This window comes from Canis lupus, chromosome 13 (assembly GCF_048164855.1).
Source record: "Canis lupus baileyi chromosome 13, mCanLup2.hap1, whole genome shotgun sequence".
NCBI lineage: Eukaryota > Metazoa > Chordata > Mammalia > Carnivora > Canidae > Canis > Canis lupus.
Genome location: NC_132850.1, coordinates 18,852,005 through 18,874,936, shown reverse-complemented (window position 1 = coordinate 18,874,936; position 22,932 = coordinate 18,852,005). Strand labels below are relative to the sequence as shown.

Below are 22,932 nucleotides of genomic sequence, written 5' to 3'. Positions count from 1 at the left end.
CTTGCTCAGACATGATTATGGAGTGGTCTTCTTTTGTCTTGATCCATCGTGTTCACATAGTGGCCTGGCTGGAGGGTGGTATTCTGTGAGATTGTTTATGTTCAATAGGTTTACACACCACAGCCTGACTGACAGTACCAGGCTGACTCCTGGCAACACCAAGACTCAGATGACAATTGCCAGGCCAATTCCCCAGTTGCAGAGGCTTTCTTCTCTGTTGCTGTGTGTTGGGGATCCAGAAAGGAAAAAGGCAATTCCTGTTCTCAAGGAGCTCTCTTGAGGGGGAAGTACACATAAATAAATAGATTATGCTACAATGTGGTACATGTAATAATAGGACTGTTAATAGAAACTTCAACAAATGATTTTTTAGCTTGGATCCAAGATTTATTACAATTGTACCATGGAGGAATTCCATCCCTAAGAAAATTTGTTGAAAGAGTTCCTATTGGCAAAGAGAATTCCCCCTGCCTCTCTTTTAATATAGGGAAAGCATGCTTAGATAAAATCGTTAGGCTAGGGATAAGAAATGAGTGTGCTAAAAGTTATAGAAAGGTCTCATGGCTAGTTAAAATCCACTGCACCTTTAATGTACATTAAACATGTGCAGTCCTTTTGTGTATCAATTATACATCAACAAAACTGCTAAAAAAGTCACTACACCTTTAACTATTTGGTAAAGGTCATTAGACTTGTCCTAAAAATGAAGGTAAATTTTTCAGGAAATCTAACTTCTCTCATATAGCAGTCCCACTTAATCACTCCAATAATGATAGCCTTCAGAAAAATTACTTGCCGTGAATTTAGGTTTTAGTAGTCAGTGTCAGTATTTAAGCTGAACACACTTCCAGGGAAAAAGAAAAACTTTTAATTAGGGTAAGAAATAAAAGGCCACTAAAAAACTTATACATCTCCAACTTATTCTTTATTAGAACTTGGAAGTCTGAACATCTTCGGCTCAAGAGTTTTGACTAATTCTCATTCTAAACAGGATGTTTCTCAGGGCGAGTTTCATGTCCTTATTGCGAAGACTATAGATCAGCGGATTAAAGAGAGGCGTCATTATCGAATATACCAGTGTGAGAATCTTCTGCATCAAAGTTGGGATGCCATATGTAGGACTCACATACATTACCATGACTGTCCCATAAAAAAGAGACACCACAGCTAAATGAGAACCACAGGTGGAAAAGGCCTTTCTCCGGCCAGCTGCAGAAGGGACCAGAAAAACAGCTCTGAGTAACAAGATGTAGGATCGAAGAATGTACATAATAGTAAAAAAGAGAACAAGGGAGCTCTGAGTGTAGAAAATAAGTTCAGTAATGGGGGCTGGAGCACAAGACAGGGCCATCAGGGGGTCCATGTCACACAGGAAGTGATCAATGATATTGGATCCACAGAAGGGGAGTTGGGAGATGAGGAAAATGGGGATTGGGTAGCCAAGGAATCCAGTGAGCCAGCAGAGAGACACCAGAGTTCTACAGAGTTTCCCAGTCATGACGGTGGGGTAGTGCAGTGGGTGGCAGATGGCCAGGTAACGATCATAAGCCATTACTGCCAGGAAGAGACATTCAGTCGTGCCCAGGGAAAAGAAGAAGTAGAACTGGAGGAAGCAGCCAGAAAATGAGATGGCCTTGGTTTTGGAGAGGATGTTGGCCAGGACATTGGGAACAGTGGAGGAAGCATACCAGATCTCAAGGAAGGCGAAGTTGCCCAGCAGAAAGTACATGGGGGTGTGTAATCGCGGCTCCCATCTCACTGCACAGATAATGGTTCCATTTCCCAGCAGGGTCAAGACATAAACCACCAAAAAGAAGGAGAAGAGGAAAATCTGTATCTCCCAGCAACCGGGGAATCCCAGGAGGACAAACTCGGTTACAACGTGAATGTGTGTCGCTGACCTGTTCATGGGTCTTAAACCTAGGAGGACAGACATGAGTGCACCACAAATCTCTCTGCTCCCTACTCACCTTGAGAGCTTTTGTGAGAAGGGCATGTAAGCTCTGCAGGAAAATGTGAGATATTTTGAGACGAGATGAGAATAAATCCCACCTTATTTTGAATTGATCGTAGTTCTAAATCTTATATTCTTTTGCTAGAATCCAATGCAGCAATAATCTTCTACATCAGTGGTACAGCCAGGCAAATTTCTTTCTTTCTTTCTTTTAAATTTCTTTCTTTTATGTTTTCTTTAATTCTTAAGAATATCTTGTATGATTTTGGTTTGTTTCCCTAAAGTTAATTATGGGTCTTCAATGCACAAACTCGTCCACTTTCTCTTATTCAACACACCTTGTTAAAAAAAAAAGCAAATATTTTGAGGACAGCTGATATGAGGGTGGTTAAACCTTTGGCAACAGAACAAAATTAGTTGAATTTTAGTTAAATTACTCATGGAGCTAAAACTTACTCCAGATCATTGGCTTTCCAGAATAGTATAATCAACTGAATTAATTGTTACAGACATTACTACAGTCGAGACTCAAGGCTGTCCTTAAATTGTCCCTTAAAGATTTTCTTTTAAAATATCACTCTAACAGCTGTGTGACACCTAAAGAATTCACAAAAGACAAACCATATTAAGTATCTTTGCTCTAAAAGATAAGTGGGAATATTATTTTCAATGATCTCTGTTTGCAAGTGTTTATTTTTTATTTTTATGTTTAAAGATTTTATTTATTTATTCATGAGAAACACAGAGAGAGAGAGAGAGGCAGAGACACAGGCAGAGGGAGAAGCAGGCTCCATGCAGGGAGCCCGAAGTGGGACTCGATCCCGGGACCCCGGGATCACGCCCTGGGCCGAAGGCAGGTGCTAAACCGCTGAGCCACCCAGGCATTCCTGCAAGTGTTTATTTTCATATATTTTGCACATAGTATAAAAAATGAACTGTCTTATTTTTCATGTTCAGATCCTGCCTAGTTAAAATAAAGAAAATGATGTTTTCAACACAAAGTTTTAGTTCATTTGGAAGTAATTTTGGATGATAAAAACAAAGGGATCTGAGGCTGAATGGGGTCTTATCTGCACTTTTATCGGGTGGAATTTGTTTTCTGAAAGGGAGAGGATATTTTCAAGTATTTCAATAGGCATGTACTTTTCAGTAGTATTTAAGAATTGAACAAAAATACCAATTTTTGTGTTAAAGCAACAGAATAATCTTGTAAATTAATTAGTATTGAAAAGCACTAGGAGCCTTAAAAATGGTAGTTTCAATATTGAGTGTTTTTGGTTAAATTCAGACCTCTTGCCTTATCTATTGGAAGTCACTAGTTATAACTTGGTCAGTAATGGAAGATAAAGAAATTTGAAAGGCAAATAACAACAGAGATTTGGGCTTCAATACGACTAGTCTCCTGTTGGTGGTTTTTAAGGAAGCATAAAAAGGAGGTTTGGGCACCCAAGTTCTAAAATTGTCCAGTTTTCCAATCGATGTTGAACTTGAAAGTCATTTGTTTACCACCCTCACTGAATAAGGTGCTCAACAGATAATTCCGACTGTTATTTATTAAGCATAAATAAGTTTCCTGCTACAGATCAGGAACTAGGTCCAGGCCCACAAATTCAAACTAGAAACCAGAATCTTGAGATCTGTGCCTCCTATCCTTCTTCCTGAAGAATGGACCATGCCTGCTTAATGTGAATAACAGGTTAGGACCCTCTCCATTATACACCAACAACTTCTCACTTAATTTCATTTTTTTTTCTACCTCCAAACCCGGTAATATTTATTAGCAGAAACATTATTTTCCCCATAACCTCAGTCAAAGTGTTGGTAGGTAATGGGATAATCACAGGGTGGGGAGCTTAATGGCAAAACAGGGGTAATCAGTTTTTATTTTAACCACTGATGGACTAAACTGACTCTGTAAAGTTCTGTGTGGCTTCACCTTTGAAAGCCTCCAAAATACTAGCTGGGGATAGGTAGGGTATTAGAGGGGCAAATCTACCATTTTATACCATTAATAATGCTGTTTCATGCTTTTGGCATCCATAAACCACTATATGAGCCACAATCTTAGGAGACTAGCTTTTCCATACACTTCTTTCTAGTACAAGAAACCAACCAACTAACCAATAAATTCACCATTCCTGGGTGGCCATCTGGAGAGAGTAGTTTGATTAAATAGCCTCCTTCCTAGATGCCGGGTGGCTCAGTGACCGTACGTCTGCCTTCAGCTCAGGGCATGATCCCAGAGTCCTGGGAGCCTCCCTCTCCCTCTGCCTGTGTCTGTCTCTCTCTCTCTCTGTGTCTATCACGAATAAATAAATAAATAAAATCTTTAAAAAAAATAGCCTCCTTCAAATGTCCCTCACTTGCCTTCAGTATATCACAGCAGTGCTTGTAATATGGACAATTAGTCCCTTTCTCGTACATACGATCATGGATTTCCTGGCTCAGCCTGGAAAGAGGGATAGACACAGTGGAGCTGAACAGAAAGGCATTGTCTCCTCATTGGCTTTGGTGATGAAAACTCCAGGTAAGGGCATTATATGTGCTCCACTGGACTGCCTTAATTTCTGGAGGCTCTAGAAGCTTGTTTTCTAGGTGTTTACTGAGACATTTTAGCATGCAAAGGGGTGTTTAATCTCAGGGATTGACCCCTCTCAGGGATTACTCTGAAACTTGATGTCTCTCCCCAAGTGGTTTCAGTGGCTTTCTCATGTTTCCCTGGAGTGCATCCTCTTTCCAATCTTTGGGGCTCTTCCAGGTTTTAGTAGATTAGCTCCTAGTAGCTTAGCTCTGTTTTGTAGAAAACAGAGAATCCAGGGGAAAAACTGAAGAAATTTCAGGAGGCTTTCTAATGTGGAGATTATATTCCATTAGAGAGTCATCCTCTGTGGGGATTAGTGCAATAAATGGAAGTTTTGACCATGACTCAAATTCTGAAACTGAAATATGTTTGTGAATAAATGCTTAAGTGAAGCGTTGCAACAGAGAAACATGAAACTATGTTCTCTTGGTCACTTAAAAAAAGATTTTATTTATTTATTCATAAGAGACACAGAGAGACGCAGAGACTCAGGCAGAGGGAGAAGCAGGCTCCATGCAGGGAGCCCGAGGTGGGACTTGATCCCAGGTCCCCGGGGTCACGCCCTGGGTCGAAGGCGGCTCTAAACCGCTGAGCCCCCCAGGCTGCCCTCTTGATAACTTTAAAGTTAAACACACTACATTTTTTCTGGAGTCTTTCACTGTAATGACCAGGTGGTTGGTAATTACCTATTACCTGGAACTACCTTGTGTGACTGAAATCCAAGATGGCAGGAGCCATTTATTCACCTACTATGGTCAAATTGCCAGTTTGCATTATGATTTCACTTTCTAAGAGTGGGGAATTTGAAATCAGTTCAAACATGAGAAGAGATTTTGTATCATCTGTCTTTTGTTTTTCTTCTTAAAAAAACTGAGGTTTTCTGAGGGGCCTCTTAAACCACTTCTTTAAAATATGACTCTTATGGTGATGGTGATGATCAATGAGAAAATCTTCATTGCTGGTTCCTGGGGTAGTTTGTATGTGAACTTGATACTCAAGGACCTCACTGACCTACACTATTTCTCCATTGAATATTTTTGGCTCCTTTGTTAAATATTAGTTGAACATATTTGTGAGGGTTTATTTCTTGGCTCTTGATTCTGTTGGGTTGGTTTGTGTATCTATTTTTGTGCCAATACCATATTTTTTGATTACGATAGCTTTGTAGTATAGCTTGTAATCAGGAAGTGTTATTCCTTCAGCTTTGTTCTTTCTTAAGATTTCTTTGCATACGCAGGGTCTTTCAGGATCTTTTATGGTTCCATTCAAATTTAGGGTTCTTCCCTATTTCTGTGAAAAGATGCCATTGGAGTTTTGATAGGGATTGTGTTGAATCTACTGATGACTTTGGACAGTATGGACATTTTTACAACAGTAGCTCTTCCAATCTGTAAGTAGGGAATATCTTTCTATTTATCAGTACCTTTTTTCAGTTTTTTCATCAAAGTCTTAAAGTTTTCAGTGTGTAGATCTTTCACCTCCTTGGATTAGATATTTTCCTAAATATTTTATTGTTTTGATGTTATTGTAAATGGGGTTATTTTCTTTATCTATTTTTCAGATATTTCATAGTGTACATAAATATAACTGATCTTCATATGTTGATTTTGTATCCTGCAACTTTACTCAATGTGTTGAGAGTTCTAATAGTTTTTTTGGTGGAGTCTTTAGGATTTCCTATATATATAAGATCATGTCATCTGCAAAAACAATTTACCTTCTCCCCCCTGATTTGATGCCTTTTATTTTGTTTTCTTGACTGATTGCTTTGGCTAGGACTTCCAGTACTACATTGTATAGAAATGGTAAGCATGTTTCTGACATTGTTTCTAACCTTAGCAGAAAAACTTTTGACCTTTTACCATTGAGAATGATGTTTGGTGTGAGCATATATGGCTTTTACTATGTTGAGGTATGTTTCTTCTCCACCCACATTTTAAAAGTTTTTTTTTTTTTAAATCATGAAAGGATGTTGTATTTTGCCAAATGCTTTTTCTACATCTCTTGAGATGATCATATGGTTTTTATTCCTCATTTAATGAATGTAGTGTATCACATATATTAATTTAATTATGTTAAACCATCCTTGCATCCCAAGGATGATTCCCAATTGATCATGGTGTCTGATCCTTTTAATAGATTGTTGAATTTGGTTTCCTAATAGTTTACTGAAAACTTTTGCATGTAAATTCATCAGGGATATTGGCAGTAGTTTTCTTGTTGTGTCTTCTTAAAAAAGATTTTATTTATTTTAGAGGGGGAGGAGTGAAGGGAGAGGGACAAAGAGGGAAGGAAAGGGACAAGCAGACTCCAGACTGAGCACAGAGCCCAACATTAGGCTAAATCCCATGACTCTGAGATCATGCCCGAGGCAAAACCAAGAGCTGGACACTCAAATGACTGAACTGGACGGGGAGGAGGGGGAGGATGAGGAGGACGAGGAGGAGGGGGAGGAGGAGGAAGATGGGGAGGATGGGGAGGAAGGAGAGGATGGAGAGAAGGAGGAGGAGGGGGAGGAGGGGAAGAGGGAAAGCCAGAGTCTTCAGGGCTGCAAGCCCCAGTGCCGGGCAGCAGCTGGGGTGGCGCAACAAGTGCACCGAGCAGAGGGTGCAGAGGCCGCAGGTGCCTGGGGCTCGCAGGTGCGCCCCTCTAGGGGGCCCGCGGTCCGGGGTTGAGGCGGCCTCCCGAGCCCCAGGCAGCCCCCAGGGCGAGGTGCTGTCACCTGGTCACCTGGGGAGGTCCTGGGGGGGTGAGAGTCCCAGGGGCATCGGGGTCCGGGGGGGTCACTGGGTGACCCCTTACTCAGGTGGATCCTTTCACCATCTCCCTAGTTTCGCGCTTTCTGGACTCTAACCACCGGAGTCACAGGCTGTAGCCCTTTCCAGGTTGTTATTCCCTTAGTAAAACGCATTTAAGCTTCTCCCATATCTTTTCATTGTTTGATGGTTCATTTCTTTTTTTTTTTAATTTTAATTTTTTTTATTTTTTCATTTCTTTTTTTAAAGTTCTTAATTTAAATCCCAGTTAACATACATTATAGTGTTAGTTTCAAGTGTAGAATTTAGTGATTCATCACTTACATAAAACACCTGGTACTCCTCCAATCCTACTTAATCTCCATCAAATGTTTCACACATCCGATATCATTCTTTTTTATGGCTGAGTAATATTCTATTTTACATATGTATGTATGTACATATATATAAATGATATATCTCACTTCCTTATCTATTTATCAATCAATGGACATTTGGGCTGTTTCCATAATCTGGCTACTGTTGATGATGTTGCTGTAAACATTGGGGTGCATACATCCCTTCAAATTAATATTTCTGTATCCTGTGGGTAAATACCTAGTATTACAATTGCAGGTTGTAAGGTAGCCCTATTTTTAACTTTTTGAGGAACCTCTATAGTGCTTTCCAGAGTGTCTGCATCGGTCTGCATTCCCATGGACAGTATAAGAGGGTTCCTCTTCCTCTGCATCCTTGCTAACACCCAGTGTTTCTTTAATTGTTCATTTTAGCCATTAACAGCCACCTGTTAATTTTAGCCATTCTGAAAGGTGTGAGGTGATATCTCATCATGGTTGTTTTTTTTTTAAACATTTTATAAAAAAAAATAAAACATTTTATTTGTTTATTTGAGAGAGACAGGGGGAGAGAGAGAGAGAGAGAAGGAGCAGGAGGTGGGGGAGAAGGAGAAGCAGACTCCCTGATGAGCAGGGAGGCCAACATGCGGCTTTATCTCAAGTCTCCAGATCATGATCTGAGCCAAAGTGGCCGCTTAACTGAGCCATCCAGGGACCCCTCTCATCACGGTTTCAATTTGTATTTCCCTGATGAGGGAGTGATGTTGAGCCTCTTTTTTTTTTTTTTTTTGAGCCTCTTTTCACATGTCTTTTAGCCATCTGGATATCTTCAGGTGTGTAGTGGTATCTAAATATTTTAATTTGCATTTCCCTGATTACATATGGTGTGGAACATATTTTCATACACTTATTTGCCATCTTTTAAAAAAATATTTCAGTTATTTATTCATGGGAGACACACAGAGAGAGAGAGAGAGGCGGAGACACAGGCAGAGGGGGAAGCAGGCTCCATGCGGGGAACCCAGTAAGGGACTTGATCCCCGGACCCCGGGATCAGGACCTGAGCCAAGGCAGATGAACCACTGAGCCCCCCAGTTGCCCCTACTTATTTGCCATCTTGATATCTCCTTTGGTGAAATATCTGTTAAAGTCTTTGGCCCACTTTTTGTTTGGATTGTTTGTTTTCATATTGTTGCATTTTAAGAGTTCTTTGTATATTTTGAATAACAGTTTTTTTTAACAGATATATCTTTTGCAAATGATTTTCCTCTTTTGTGACTTGTCTTCTAATTCTCTGGACATTGTCTTTTGCGTAGCAAAAGTTTTTAATTTTAACGAAGCCCAGCTTATCGATTATTTCTTTAACAGACTATGTCTTTGGTATGGCATCTAAAAAGGGATCACCGTACCCAAGATCTTCTAGATTTTTTTCCTATTTATCTTCTAGGAGTTTTATGATTTTGCATCTTACACTTAGATGATCCATTTTGAGTAATTTTTGTGGAGGATGAAAGGTTCAAATCTAGCTTCATTTTTTTTTTTTTTTTGCATGTGAGTGTCCAGTTGTTCCAGCACCGTTTGTTGAAGAGACTACCTTTGTTCTGTTGTATTGCCTTTGCTCCTTTGTCAAAGATCAGTTCACTGTATTTCTGGGACTCTATTTCTGGGTGATCTAGTCTGTTACACTGATCTATTTGTCTTTTCTTTTGCTAGTACCACACTGTTTTAATTACTGTAGCTTTATAGTAAGTCTTAAAGTTAGTTCCAGTTAGTCTGCCTATTTTGTTCTTCTTCGATACTCTATCAACTATTCTGGGTCTTTTCCTCTTTATATAAACTTTAGAATCAGTTTGTTGATGTTTATAAAATAATTTCTGGTATTTTAATTGGGATTGTGTTGAATCTGTCAATCAAGTTGAGAAGAACTGATTTCTTGACAGTACTGAATCTTCCTATTAATGAATGTTGGCTACCTCACCATTCATTCAGTTCTCCTTTGATTTTGTTCTCCTCATAGTTCTTATGTATATTTTGTTTAGATATGTAATAATTTCACTTTTTGAGGTGCTGATGTAAATGGTATCATGTTTTTAATTTCAAATTCCCCTTGCTCATTGATGGCATATAGGAAAGCAGTTGATTTTGTATGTTGAACTTGTATCCTACACCCTGGTTATAACCACTTATTAGTTCCAGAAATTTTTTTGTTGATTCTGTTGCTGGATGAACTGGGGAGATCCTGGGCCCTAGAGTTTGGACCCAGTCCATGCCCAAAGATGTTGCTGAAGGTCCTTGGTCTTGTCTCAAAAAAGAATTCAGGGATAGGCATGCAACACAGCAGATGAGCAACACAAACAAGAAAGTCTATTAAACTGAAAAAATACACTCTTGAGATAATGAGAACGGGCAAATTCTAGAAAGAGAGATGCACTCTGTGGGGTTTGGATTTCTGTTTTTTATTGACAGTTGTTACGTAGGGGATGGAATATTCATTACTTGTGGGAAGGATGCAGGGTTTCACAGTTTTTCTTCTTAATTTGGTCAGGGGTTTCCTGTTCTGGGACCCACCATCTTGAGCCTGTCTCATTTGATCTGGCTTTTTGTGGAGTGTGCCAGAACAGGTCTCTGACTTTCCTGGTAGCTGGTCATGACCTCCTTATTGCTGGCTTCCAGGTACCCTGTTAAAAACTAACTGCCTACTTGAACAGTTCTTTCAGATTTTCTACATAGACAATCATGTCATTTGAAAAACGATAGTTTTATGTGTCCCCAATCTGTACACCTTTTCTTGTCTTATTACATCAACAAGGACTTCCAGTACAATGTTGAAAAGGAGTGGTGAGAAGTGATATCTTTGCTTTGTATCTGATCTTAGTGGAAAACTAAGTTTCTCATGATTAAGTGTGATGTTGGCTATGATAGCTTGCTTTCTTTCTGTTGTGAAAGCTTTCTTAAACTTAAGTTTTATGATACAACTCTATCTCTTTCTTCTCCCATGGTCACTCCTAGCTATGTTCATTTAGATTTAAATTTTTGGTTTACATATTTTATTTTGCAGAAAGGGTAGAGTATAAATATACACATAAATATACACAAAATATACACAAAATATACACATATTCATTCTATGCATGAATTTTTTCTTTCATATAAATAAGAAATTACAAATAACAGGAATAACAGAAATATTTCTTCCAGAGAAAATTTTGTGTGAGGTTTAACACAAAAGTAGGGAAAAGGGGAAGACTCTTATTTATTTATTTATTTATTTATTTATTTATTTATTTATTTATAAAAATTTTTAAGACTCTCATTTATTGAGTATTTACCGCATTGTAGGCATTTTACATACATTATTATTTAGTTTTCACAATTCACAACTGAATCAGGATAAACTAGTATGTTTTTAGAAAAAAACAAGTATATTTATTTATTTATTTTCCTTAGCTTTTATTTTTATTTTTAATTTATTTTTATTTTTAATTAATTTATTTTTATTGGAGTTCAATGTGCCAACATATAGCATAACACCCAGTGCTCATCCTGCCAAGTGCCCCCCTCTGTGCCCATCACCCAGTCACCCCAACCCCCTGCCCACCTCCCCTTCCACTACCCCTTGTTCATTTCCCAGAGTTAGGAGTCTCTCATGTTTTGTCTCCCTGTCTGATATTTTCACTCCTTTTCCCTTTATTCCCTTTCACTATTTTTTATATTCCCCAAACGAATGAGACCATATAATGTTTGTCCTTCTCCGATTGACTTACTTCACTCAGCATCATACCCTCAGGTCCATCCACGTCAAAGCAAATGGTGGGTATTTGTCATTTCTAATGGCTGAGGAATATCCCAGTGTATACACAGACCGCAGCTTCTCTATCCATTCACCTTTCGATGGACACCGAGGCTCCTTCCACAGTTAACTAGTATATTTATGGTTAAATATCTGGGGATTAAGGAAGTTAAATAATAAACCAAGGATCACACAGTTGAGTTTATGACAGAGCTATAGTACAAATAGAGGTCAGCCTGAGACATGATCCATGCTCTTTTTATACAGCACATCATATTAATGAATTTATTGTTCTTTTTTAGTATTAACTAGGACTATTTAATCCCCAATATATAATGAGATTATACTTGGTATTTACCTTCCTTATTACTACCTTATTACTTTCCATTAAATAAAATGAAGGAATATTTAACAAGTCTTTTTATGATGAGGAAAATGCAAATCAAAACCACAGTGACACACAGTCTCACACTTGTTGGAATGGTCATCAAAAAGACAACTGGCCTGGTGAGAATGTGAGGAAAAAGAACCTGCATACACTGTTGGTGGGGATGTACATAGTACAGCCACTATGAAAAACAGTATGGCGTTTCCTCAAAAAAATTAATGAGAGCTACTATATAATTCAGCAATTCTACTTCTGGGTACATATCTGATGGAAATGAAATCACTGTTTACAAGAGATATCTGTACCCCCATGTAAATGCATCATTATTTACAAAGGCCAGGAGATGGAAACAACCCAAGTGATGGTCGATTCACTGATATAATGAATGGATACAGAAAACATAATGTATATGTAGGAGTGGAGCCATGAAATGATGGAAACCTTGCCATTTGCAATAACGTGGATGAACCTTGAGGGTATTATGCTAAGTAAAATAAATCAGACTGAGAAAGATAAATGCCCTATGACCTCACCTATATGTAGAATATCAAATCAAATCAAAACAAAACAAAAATCCTAAAATCAAGCTCCAGATAGAACAGACTGACGGTTGCCAGAGGTGAGGGATGGGAGTGGATGAAATAGGCAAAGAGTATCCAAAGGTACAGGCTTGAAACGCAATGTACAGCATGGCGACTGTTGTTAATAGGACTGTACTGCATATTTGAAAGCTGCTAAGTAAGAGAGTAGATCTTAGAATTCTTATCATGAGAAAAATATCTTGTCACTATGTAGGGTGATGGATGTTCATTGGATTGGCTGTGGTGATCGTTTTGCAACACATACAACTATCAAATCGTTGTGTCCTATACCTGAAACTAAAATAAGGTAATATGTCAATTACACCTAAAAAAAAAAAAAAAAAAAGAAAGAAAGAAAACAAAGGGGACCAAAAGTTTCAGACACCTTTCTCAACAACGCCTTGTTAAAAGAAGCAAGAAATTTCAGCATTCATATCAGCTTTTGGGGACACACAAAAAGCTAAAAATAGTTGGAAATACTCTCAAGGACTAGATAGAGAGGTATTTTCTAGAACTTTGGCATTTCATCACATACCCCATGGTCTATGCTCCTAGGACCTATTCACCATGAAGTGGAATTTACTTATCAGTGTCATACGAAAAATACAGTGCTGACCTAAGAGAGACAGGCTGTTACCAAAGGGAATAAGCCTTTTTAAGCCTTGGAATGAGTCAACAGGAATGATTGAGAACTCTGATAATGACACTTAAGAGAATTAAAAACTCAAAAAATGAATAAAATTGAATATAAAGGAACAAGATAAACAGCTGGTAATCCAGCTAAGCTGGTGTTGCTATAGTGCTGGTACTATCATAAGGGCAACGTGTTCTATACAACAAAATAAGTATCTGCTCTAAGAATTGCATGGGAGTATCTGATCAACACTGGGGAAACTGAGTCCCAAAGGCCAATTAAGGGCCTCCTGAGGGAAGGGAACATTGGGGATATAACTGACTATCCCCTCTCATCAATTCTCACTACTGGAAGTCACAGGAGACACTATCCCGTAGGAGGAATCAGATTTCAGAGAAACATAGATAAGTCTGTAGTGGAGCCAATATTTCTCTCCAAGCCAGAAGTGTCCAGCAATGCAAGCGCCCTCTCTGGGCTGCTGCCTGCCAAGGAGCCCATGTTCTCCATCGTGCCTGCCTTCTGCTGCCCTGGAAACAGAGGATTACAAGTCAGACCTGCCGGACCTACGGGGAGGTGGGTTCAGAGGAGGTACAAGTGTAGGACAGTCCTCAGGTAGGCCTCCTAGCTCTGCCGCCCCTGTGTGATCCTGGAAACAATAGCCCCTCATGTCACCCGAAGAATGTAAGGAGATTCATCTTTCCACCTGAGAGGCCTGGCTGTCAGGGAACCAAGAGATGGGGATGAGGAAGAAGGGAGAGTTGGTCCTTCTTAACCAGGAGCTGCATCCGGTCAGAACCAGGTCTGTCCCTCACTGTGGAGGGGATTCTGAAATAAATTAATAAATTAAGACCAAACTACTAACAACAGAAACGTAGGCAACTTCACAGGCTTTGTTTTGCTTGTCTCACCATGGCAATCACACGACACGTAAGACTTACTCAGAGAAGGAAGTTTTCGCGAAGATTCTCCTTCAACTTCCCAAAGCAATGCCAACCTTCCACATCTAGACTAGGCAAGGGAGTAGGAGGGGGATCTTGGTCAGAGGGAGGGGTTATGGCTCCCACACTGCTCTCGGTTCCCAAAGGCCTCTGCTGGGCAGTATCTGACATTTGTGAGCATCTGCATCCATCCCTAACCCAGAAGAATGGAGGCCTTTCCGGGACACTGTGTGACACTTCAGGCAAAACCCTCAAAAATCCTTAAATAATATACCAGTTGCATTGCTCAGTTTTTCGACCTATAAGTAGGGATTCAACCTAGACCAAGGTTTTACAGAAGCATTTGAATTCAACAGGTAGAAGATGGAAGTGATATGAAAGCCATCACGTAGATGTCTGGGGGTTCCAATTTTTATCGAGTTAACAAACCATGATGAACGCTGAAGAATGGATGGTATGTTTGATGATTTTTGTCTCAGTTGTCAGATAACTTTAGACACTGACACCTACAATTCAACACTGATCCAGAATAACGGTGAAATGCAGAAGGTTTCCGTGTGTTGTCACCTTTCTCCCTCTTCTGATGCCTAACATCTGGGTCTCTAATTCCAAACATTTAAGTAATTTAAGTAAGTAATTAAGTAAACTCTGTCCAGTAGTAAGGGTCTATCTCTCTTAATCTATAGAAACGAATACATGATGTTCATACCTACTTACATTTGTGAGCACTGCCATCAACCTTCTCCAAGCTGCTTATTGCATAACATCCTGCATTTTAATGCGAGAAGGTTCAGAGAGAGAAATAAGAAAATACAAATATCTAAAGTCTGATCACCAAGCCCTACCCAAGGTTTATAATCTTCAGCAGCGTAGCTATTTATTTAATGGAATAATAGAATCTGAGGGAGTTAGGGATCTCCAAAAAGGAAATATTTTTGAGGATTAAAGAATAAGGTCATCTTTGTCATTGTCACTTTTTCCTCTCTGCCCCTTAGGAAGCCATGAATGTGTCAGGAGTCAGCACAGTGACTGAATTCATACTCCTGAGTTTTCCGTGCTCCAGAGAGGTTCAGATCCTCCTCTTCCTGCTGTTCTTTGTGTCCTACATCCTGACACTGATGGGGAATGGGGCCATTGTCTGTGCAGTGAAGCTGGATCCCAGGCTTCACACCCCCATGTACCTTCTGCTGGCCAACTTCTCGTTCCTGGAGATCTGTTACATCAACACCACCGTTCCCAATATGTTACAGAACTTCCTATCTGAGACCAAAACCATCTCTTTCACAGCCTGTTTCTTCCAGTTCTACTTCTTCTTCTCCATGGGCATCAATGAGACCCTCTTACTGCCCCTCATGGCTTTTGATCGGTACTTGGCCATCTGCCAGCCTCTCCATTATCCTATCATCATGAACAACCGCCTCTGCATGAACCTGGTGGCCCTGTGCTGGGTCACAGCCTTCCTCTGCTATCCGATCCCTATCTATTTTATCACACAGCTCCCCTTCTGTGGCCCCAACGCCATTGACCACTTTGTCTGTGACCCCGGTCCTCTTCTGGCCCTGTCCTGCATCCCTGCCCCTGGAATTGAGCTTTCCTGTTCTCTATTGAGCTCTCTCATTATCTTCATCACCTTCTTCTTCATCCTTGGTTCGTACACCCTGGTTCTCAGAGCAGTGTTGCGTGTCCCCTCAGCAGCTGGCCGACGTAAGGCCTTCTCTACCTGTGGTTCCCACCTGGCTGTTGTGTCTCTTTTTTATGGATCCATCATGGTTATGTACATCAGCCCAACCTCTGCGAATCCAGCTGGGATACAGAAGATTATAACCCTGTTCTACTCATCAGTGACCCCACTTATAAACCCACTGATCTACAGTCTACGGAACAAAGACATGAAAGCTGCCTTGAGAAAAATTCATATGTGCGGAGAAATTAGTCAAGACAAATGAACATTCATGAGTGGACCAAGATCATGATATTTATTTTTCCACATCTTCCCACTTAAAAGTAGGTCTTTATTCATTTGTACCTAGAGATGCAGACTTAAATTCATCTGTTTCTGCCGAGTTAAGGACAGTAGTAGCCCCAATTAAACCAGACCTTGCCTTCGAATCAGGACTTCATAGGTGGTAACTTGAATTTAGTGATCTGGATGTCTGAACTTTGGACTCTTCTCCCACTCTGCCCTCCAATAACTGCTTGCTCATTTACCTGTGATCCCTTACCTAATCCTTGACCTCATGATTTTTTTTTTTTTTACTTCTATTGCATGAATCCATTTTTACATTTAAAGCAGAGATCATTTGGCTAGAAAGTCTACTTCTAATAGAAGTACATCCACAATTTTTGGCTCATACTAAAGGAAATTAGTACCAGTCTATAAGTCATAACTGAACTAAAGTTTTACAAATTTAATTGACATCCAAAAGACTAAAATGATCTGAAACACTGTCTCCCAAACCTGTGTCTCATAATTGTTTGAGGGTCTTTTTAAAAGAAAAACACGATTTTCAGGTGTTATTCCAGCGCTCCTAAATCAGAGTCTTTGAAGTAGACCCCTGAAATTCCCATTTAATGTTACTCAGGTGATTCTAGTGCATCTCTATCAGCACCAATCCACAGACTGATCTTGTAGAGTCACTATTTTAGGTAAATATGTAACATAAATAAAAATCTTATATTAATTTTTGGGGAAGCGAAAGAAGTTACAGTGAGTACTGTAAGTGACTCAAGCACTCATGATAATAGAAGTTTCTTTTCCTGCATCAGTTTTGAAAGCCTCCATTTAAAAAATAAGGACTAGACTATATTCTTCTTACCTTTCTTACCTGTGCAAGAATATGAACATACTGGAAATAGGCTTACATTTTTAAAAAGGTCGTTAGCCCTTAAGAAGGGCATGAGATGGGATGAGTCCTGGGTGTTGTATGAAAGTAATGAGTTATTTCATTAGCTACATCTGAGACTAATGATGTGCTCTATGTTGGCTCTTTGGATTAACTAATTAATTCATGGCTCTTTTTTAGTTTATTGCATGAAGGAGTTAGTCCAAGTGTAATGCAGGGCCCAAGTGGTTACATTATGCAAGCTGTGAGGTTTTTAAACTTGTGGCAAGAGACAGAGGGAAATTCTGCTCATTGCAAGGAAATCCTCACTTAAGCTTCCGTGAAGCCAAAGGCACTTAAAACCCATGCACCTCCCAGCTGCTTCCTTAGCCAGTGCAGTCTCTGCCAGGAACTGGCACGCGTCCTTGCACTGGTCGCCCTCTGGGTTACCTCTCCCCTGATGCTCAGTCACAGTTCCGTTGCAGGCACCCCTCTTCTGGACACCTCCACTAGTGTCTTTTCGTCATAGTCATCAGCGATCCCTTGGACAGCAGGAAGGACCTTCCTGCCACTTCTCTGCCCAGTTCTCATGTGGCTATGATCCCCAGGGCCAGCAGGAAGTGGATCGTCACCCCAACTTGCATCAGCAAAGGGGTGCAAAGAGTGGAGGGACATACAATCAGATTCCCTTTCCTCGTGGAAATGGCCCATGGAAGGGGGAAGGCCGGGGCTGGGGTGGGAAGTTGGGGGGACGGCACCTTGGGAGGCGAGGGGGCTCCAGGGGCAGCTGCAGAGTCCTCTGCTGGGGTTCAGGGACTGGGGCGGCTGCTTGAATTCAAATAGATAAGTAAAGAAAGGTTAGCTCCCGGGGTCACCTGGGTAGCTCAGTCAGTTAAGCCTGCGACTCTTGATTTTGTCTCAGGTTATGATCTTGGGGTGCTGGGGTTAAGACCCGTGTCAGGCTCAGTGCTCGGGAGAAAGTCAGCTTGAGGATTTTCTCTCTCCTTCCCTCTGCCCCTCCCTCTGCTCTCTGTCTCTCTCGCAAATAAATACATCTTAAAAAAAAAAAGTCAACACTTAGGGGCATTGCAGTTTGGGTTAGTCTCACGTGCAGGAAGGCTGAGATGCGTGCACAGCCAAGGGGAAGTGAAAGCAGATGGAGAGCAAAGCCGGTGATTGTAAGAGACTGAGGTAAAGAGACGCAGAGGAATCCGAGGACAGTCCCAGGCCCAACTCTTGGATCGAGGACTAATCAGTTGGCATCTGGGGTTGGCACGTTTACTCACCCATTGATTTACCTCTATGATATCCCAGACTGCGAAACGACATTCTTGGGAGAGACAGCTTATAAGGAGATAAACACAAAGAGCTATAAAAAAAGATACTCTCCACTTTTCCTTTTGTATTACTTAGTATCAATATAAATTTTGTAGTGGCAGAATAGGGCATAATTCATTGATTAATTTTTGATTTAAATTCAATTAGCCAACATGTAGTAAGTACATCATCAGCTTCAGAGGTAGAGGTCAGTGATTCATTAGGTGCGTATAGTACCCTGTGCTCCTCAGTCATGAGCCCGTCACCCATCACCATCTCGCAACCCGCCTCCCCTCTGCAGCCCTCAGCTTCTTTCCTATGGTGAAGAATCTCTCCTGGTTTTTCTCCCTCTGATGACATTCCAGTCATCCACATATGAGTGAAACCATATGAGAACTGTCTTTCTCCAATGGACTTATTTTGCTCAGCATAATGCCCTCTGGTTCCATCCACGTCAAGATAAATGGTAAGTGTTCATCTTTTCTCCTGCCTGATGATAGGACATAGCTTAGAGAAGATGGTCAGAGAGGGGAGCCCGGGTGGCTCAGCGGCCCAGCGCCTGCCCCCGGCCCAGGGCGTGACCCCGGGGTTCTGGGATCAAGACCCGCGCCGGGCTCCCTGCAGGGAGCCTGCTTCTCCCTCTGCCTGGGTCTCTGCCTCTCTCTCTCTCTCTCTCTCTCTGTCTCTTGTGAATAAATAAAGAAAATCTTAAAAAAAAAAAGATGGCCAGAGAGTATCTTTTGTGAGGATGTGATATTTTAAACTAAGGGAACAAGCCATGCGCAAATCTAGGGGAATTGAATTCCACATAAGTACAGGTATGATTATGGAGTTTTCAAAAGTAATAAAGGTTAATTTTGGTCATCCAGAAGAAAATGGTATATAAGGCTGAAGAGATGAGCACTATGAGATTATCAAGAACCTTCGAGGTCACAATAAAGAGTATTTTATCTGAACTCTGGGGAAGCCTGCTCAATACTATACACTAAGGATAAGCCTTAATAAAAATTGTAATTTAATAAAAATCCATCTTAATAAGGAGCCATACTTTCTAAGCAATTCTTAACTTGGAACTACTTAATTAAGTTAAATTAAATTAAATTAAATCAAACATGTTTAATTAAAAATGCATTTATTGGGTTCCCTGGCTGGCTCATTTGGTAGAACAGGTGACTCTTGATCTTAGGGTTGTAAATTTGAGCCCCACATTGGGTATAGAAATTACTTAAAACTAAAAATCTTTAAAAAAATGCATTTACTTCCATATATTCCTCTTTGTTCCATCAAGGAATGATGTGTCAACCAAAAATGTACAAGAAGAAAGAAAAGAAATATTAATTTAAGAAGAAAAGAATGGGCAGCCCGGGTGGCTCGACAGTTTAGCGCCTGCCTTCAGCCCAGGGCATGACCTGGGATCGAGTCCCACGTCGGGCTCCCTGCATGGAGCCTGCTTCTCCCTCTGCCTGGGTCTCTGCCTCTCTCTCTGTGTCTTTCACGAATAAATAAACAAAATCTTAAAAAAATAAAAAGAAAAGAATGGGGTGCCTAGGTAGTGCAGTCAGTTGGGCATCTGACTCTTGGTTTTGGCTCAGGTTGTGATCTCAGGGTTGTGGGATTTGATTCAGGGTTGGGCTCTGCACTCAGCACAGAGTCTTCTTAGGACTCTCTCTCTCTCTCTCTTTTTGTCCCTCTCTCTGCCCTCACCACCTAAAATAAATAATCTTTAAAAAAATAAGAGAAGTCCCTGGTGGCTCAGTTGGTTAAGCATTTGCCTTTGGCTCAGAGCACGATCCCAGGGTCATGGGATTGAGCCCCACATCTCATCAGGTTCCTTGCTTAGTGGGGAGCCCGTTTCTCCCTCTCCCTCTGCCTGCAGCTCCCCCTGTTTGTGCGTGCACACTCTCTCTGTCAAATAAATAAAAAAATCTTTAAAAAACAAAAAATAAGATGAAGATTTGTAATTCATAAGATCTTATATGGGTAAAAAGTCAAGCCCAGTTATGAATTTCCTTTAAAGAAAATTTGACATTTCCCCATTTAAACTATATTAGATGATGTAGTTATGTACCCAAATTGGCACATAAAAACCTAGTGCATGCTGTATTTGTACATAAGAAACTGTATTCCAACTAACACTCATCATAAGAAAAGTTCTTAGGAACTGAGGACAGATGGAAACGTCTCTGATCTGTAGCAGACATTTTAAAAAACCTGCATCTAACATCATACTGGTGAAAAGGAATGATTTTCCTCTAAAATCAGGAACAAGAAAAGAATGTCTGCTCTCACCCACTTCTATTCCACGTTTTCCTGGAAGTGTCAGTGCAATCGGGCGGAGGAAAAAATAGCATCTAGACTGACAGAAGTAAGATTGTCATGAGATATGAAATGATTATGTAGAAAATTCAATGAAACCTATAAAAATGGCTACTAGACGTATGAATTAAGTTTTTCAAGATTTCAAAATACAAGATCTATATACAAAAATCTTGCATTACTATAAGCAACTGCTAGTAGCAATCAGACGTTGGTATTAAAAAGTACCATTTACAAGTGACAAAAACATTTAATAGAGACAAAGCTAGAGAAGAGGCGAAAGACCTATACAATGAAAACTACAAAACTTGGCTGAGGGAAATTGGAGATGTCAATAAATATAAATATATAACTTATTCATAGGTTGGAAAACTCTATATATTTTAGAGTTTGAGTATCATTGATACAGTAGCTGGCATTAGTCTTAAATGCAGCACATGGTGATGCTGTAGCTCTACACGTTGTGCCGCACTCACCGCCAGCACAGCCACCACCTGTCACCATACGACACTGTCACAAAACCATTGACAATTTTCCCTGGGCCGTGTCTTTTATTCACGTGACTGACTCATTCCATAACTGGAAGCCTGTGTCTTCCACTCCCCACTACTCACTTTGCCCGTCCTCCTGCCCGCCCCCTTCGCCCCTGGCAATCTTTGTTTTGTTCTCTGTATCCGTAGATGTGATTCTGGTTTTTGTTTATTTATTCATTTGCTTTTTAGATTCCACATATAAAGGAAATATGGTATTAGTCTTTCTCTGTCTAACTTATTTCACTTAGCATAATACCCTCTAGGCCCATCCACGTTTTCCCATCCTTTTTATGGCTGCATAATATTCTAGTGTATGTATATACCAATTCTTCTTTGTTCATTAATCTATCAAGGGAAATTTGGGTTGCATCCATATCTCAGATATTATAAATAGTGCAGCAAAAAAGCCCATACATGTATCTGAAGTAGTGTTTTCGTTAAAAAAAAAAAACATTTTATTTATTTATTCTTGAGAAACACAGAGAGAGGCAGAGACACAGGCAGAGGGAGAAGCAGGCTCCATGTGGGGAGCCCAATGCAAGACTCGATCCCTGGACTTGGGATCATGCGCTGAGCCCAAGGCAGATGGTCAACCACTGAGGCCCCCGGGTATCCCACTAGCTATGCTTTCTTCTAGGAGTTTTATGGTTTAACCTCTCACTTTTAGGTCTTTATTATTTTTTATTTTTTATTTTTTTTAAATTTTTTTTATTTATTTATGATAGTCACACAGAGAGAGAGAGAGAGAGACAGAGACACAGGCAGAGAGAGAAGCAGGCTCCATGCACCAGGAGCCCGATGTGGGATCGATCCCAGGTCTCCAGGATTGCGCCCTGGGCCAAAGGCAGGCGCCAAACCGCTGCGCCACCCAGGGATCCCACTTTTAGGTCTTTAATCCATTTTTGTGCGTAGTGTAAAAGAATGGTTCAGTCATTCTTTTGCACATGGCTGTTTAGATTTCTGAACATCCTTTGTTGGAGACACTGTCTTTCCCAATCGTATATTCTTGCCTCCTTTCTTGTGAATTAATTGACCTTGAAGGCATGGCTTTATTTCTGGACTCTATTCTGTTCTGTGGGTCTGTTTGTCTTTGTTTCTGTCAGTACCATACCGCTTTGATTACTACAGCTTTATAGTATATGGAATTGTGATACTGCCAGCTTTATTCTTTTCAAGATTGCTTTGGCTATTGGGGGTCCTTTGTGGTTTCATACAAATTTTAGGATTATTTGTTTTAGTTCTGTGAAAAATGTTTTTGGTATTTTGATAGGGATTGCATTGAATCTGTAGATTGTTTTGGGTAGTATGGACATTTTAACAATATGGGTTCATCCTGTACATAAGCATGGAATATCTTCCCATTTGTTTGTATCAGCATTAGTTTTTTTTTTTCCATCATTGTTTTATAGTTTCAGAGTGCAGGTCTTTCACCTCCTTGGTTAAATTTATTCCTGGGTATTTTATTCTTTTTGGTATGTATGTATGTACATACATACATACATATTTATATATTTACTTTTTAAAATAAAATTTTTATTGGTGTTCAATTTGCCAACATATCAATAACACCCAGTGCTCATCCCGTCAAGTGCCCCCCTCAGTGCCCGTCACCCAGTCACCCCCACCCCCTGCCCACCTCCCCTTCCACCACCCCTAGTTCGTTTCCCAGGGTTAGGAGTCACTCATGTTCTATCTCCCTTTCTGATATTTCCCACTCATTTTTTTCCTTTCCCCTTTATTCCCTTTCACTATTTTTTATATTCCCCAAATGAATGAGACCATATAATGTTTGTCCTTCTCTGATTGACTTAGTTCACTCAGCATCATACCCTCCAGTTCCATCCACATCGAAGCAAATGGTGAGTATTTGTCGTTTCTAATGGCTGAGGAATATTTCATTGTATACATAAACCACATCTTCTTTATCCATCATCTTTCAATGGACACTGAGGCTCCTTCCACAGTTTGGCTATTGTGGACATTGCTG

General features: G+C 40.3%; 2 protein-coding genes across 2 annotated transcripts; one reads left to right on the top strand and one right to left on the bottom strand.

Moving 5' to 3' along the window:
* Positions 1–958: 958 nt before the first annotated feature.
* Positions 959–1,912, bottom strand: LOC140602159 (olfactory receptor 11H4). Its single transcript, XM_072771560.1, has one exon. The coding sequence runs from the start codon at positions 1,907–1,909 to the stop codon at positions 959–961; it is 951 nt and encodes a 316-aa protein (XP_072627661.1). The 5' UTR covers positions 1,910–1,912.
* A 13,046-nt stretch (positions 1,913–14,958) lies between these two features.
* Positions 14,959–15,903, top strand: LOC140602158 (olfactory receptor 11H6-like). Its single transcript, XM_072771559.1, has one exon. The coding sequence runs from the start codon at positions 14,959–14,961 to the stop codon at positions 15,901–15,903; it is 945 nt and encodes a 314-aa protein (XP_072627660.1).
* Positions 15,904–22,932: the final 7,029 nt, after the last annotated feature.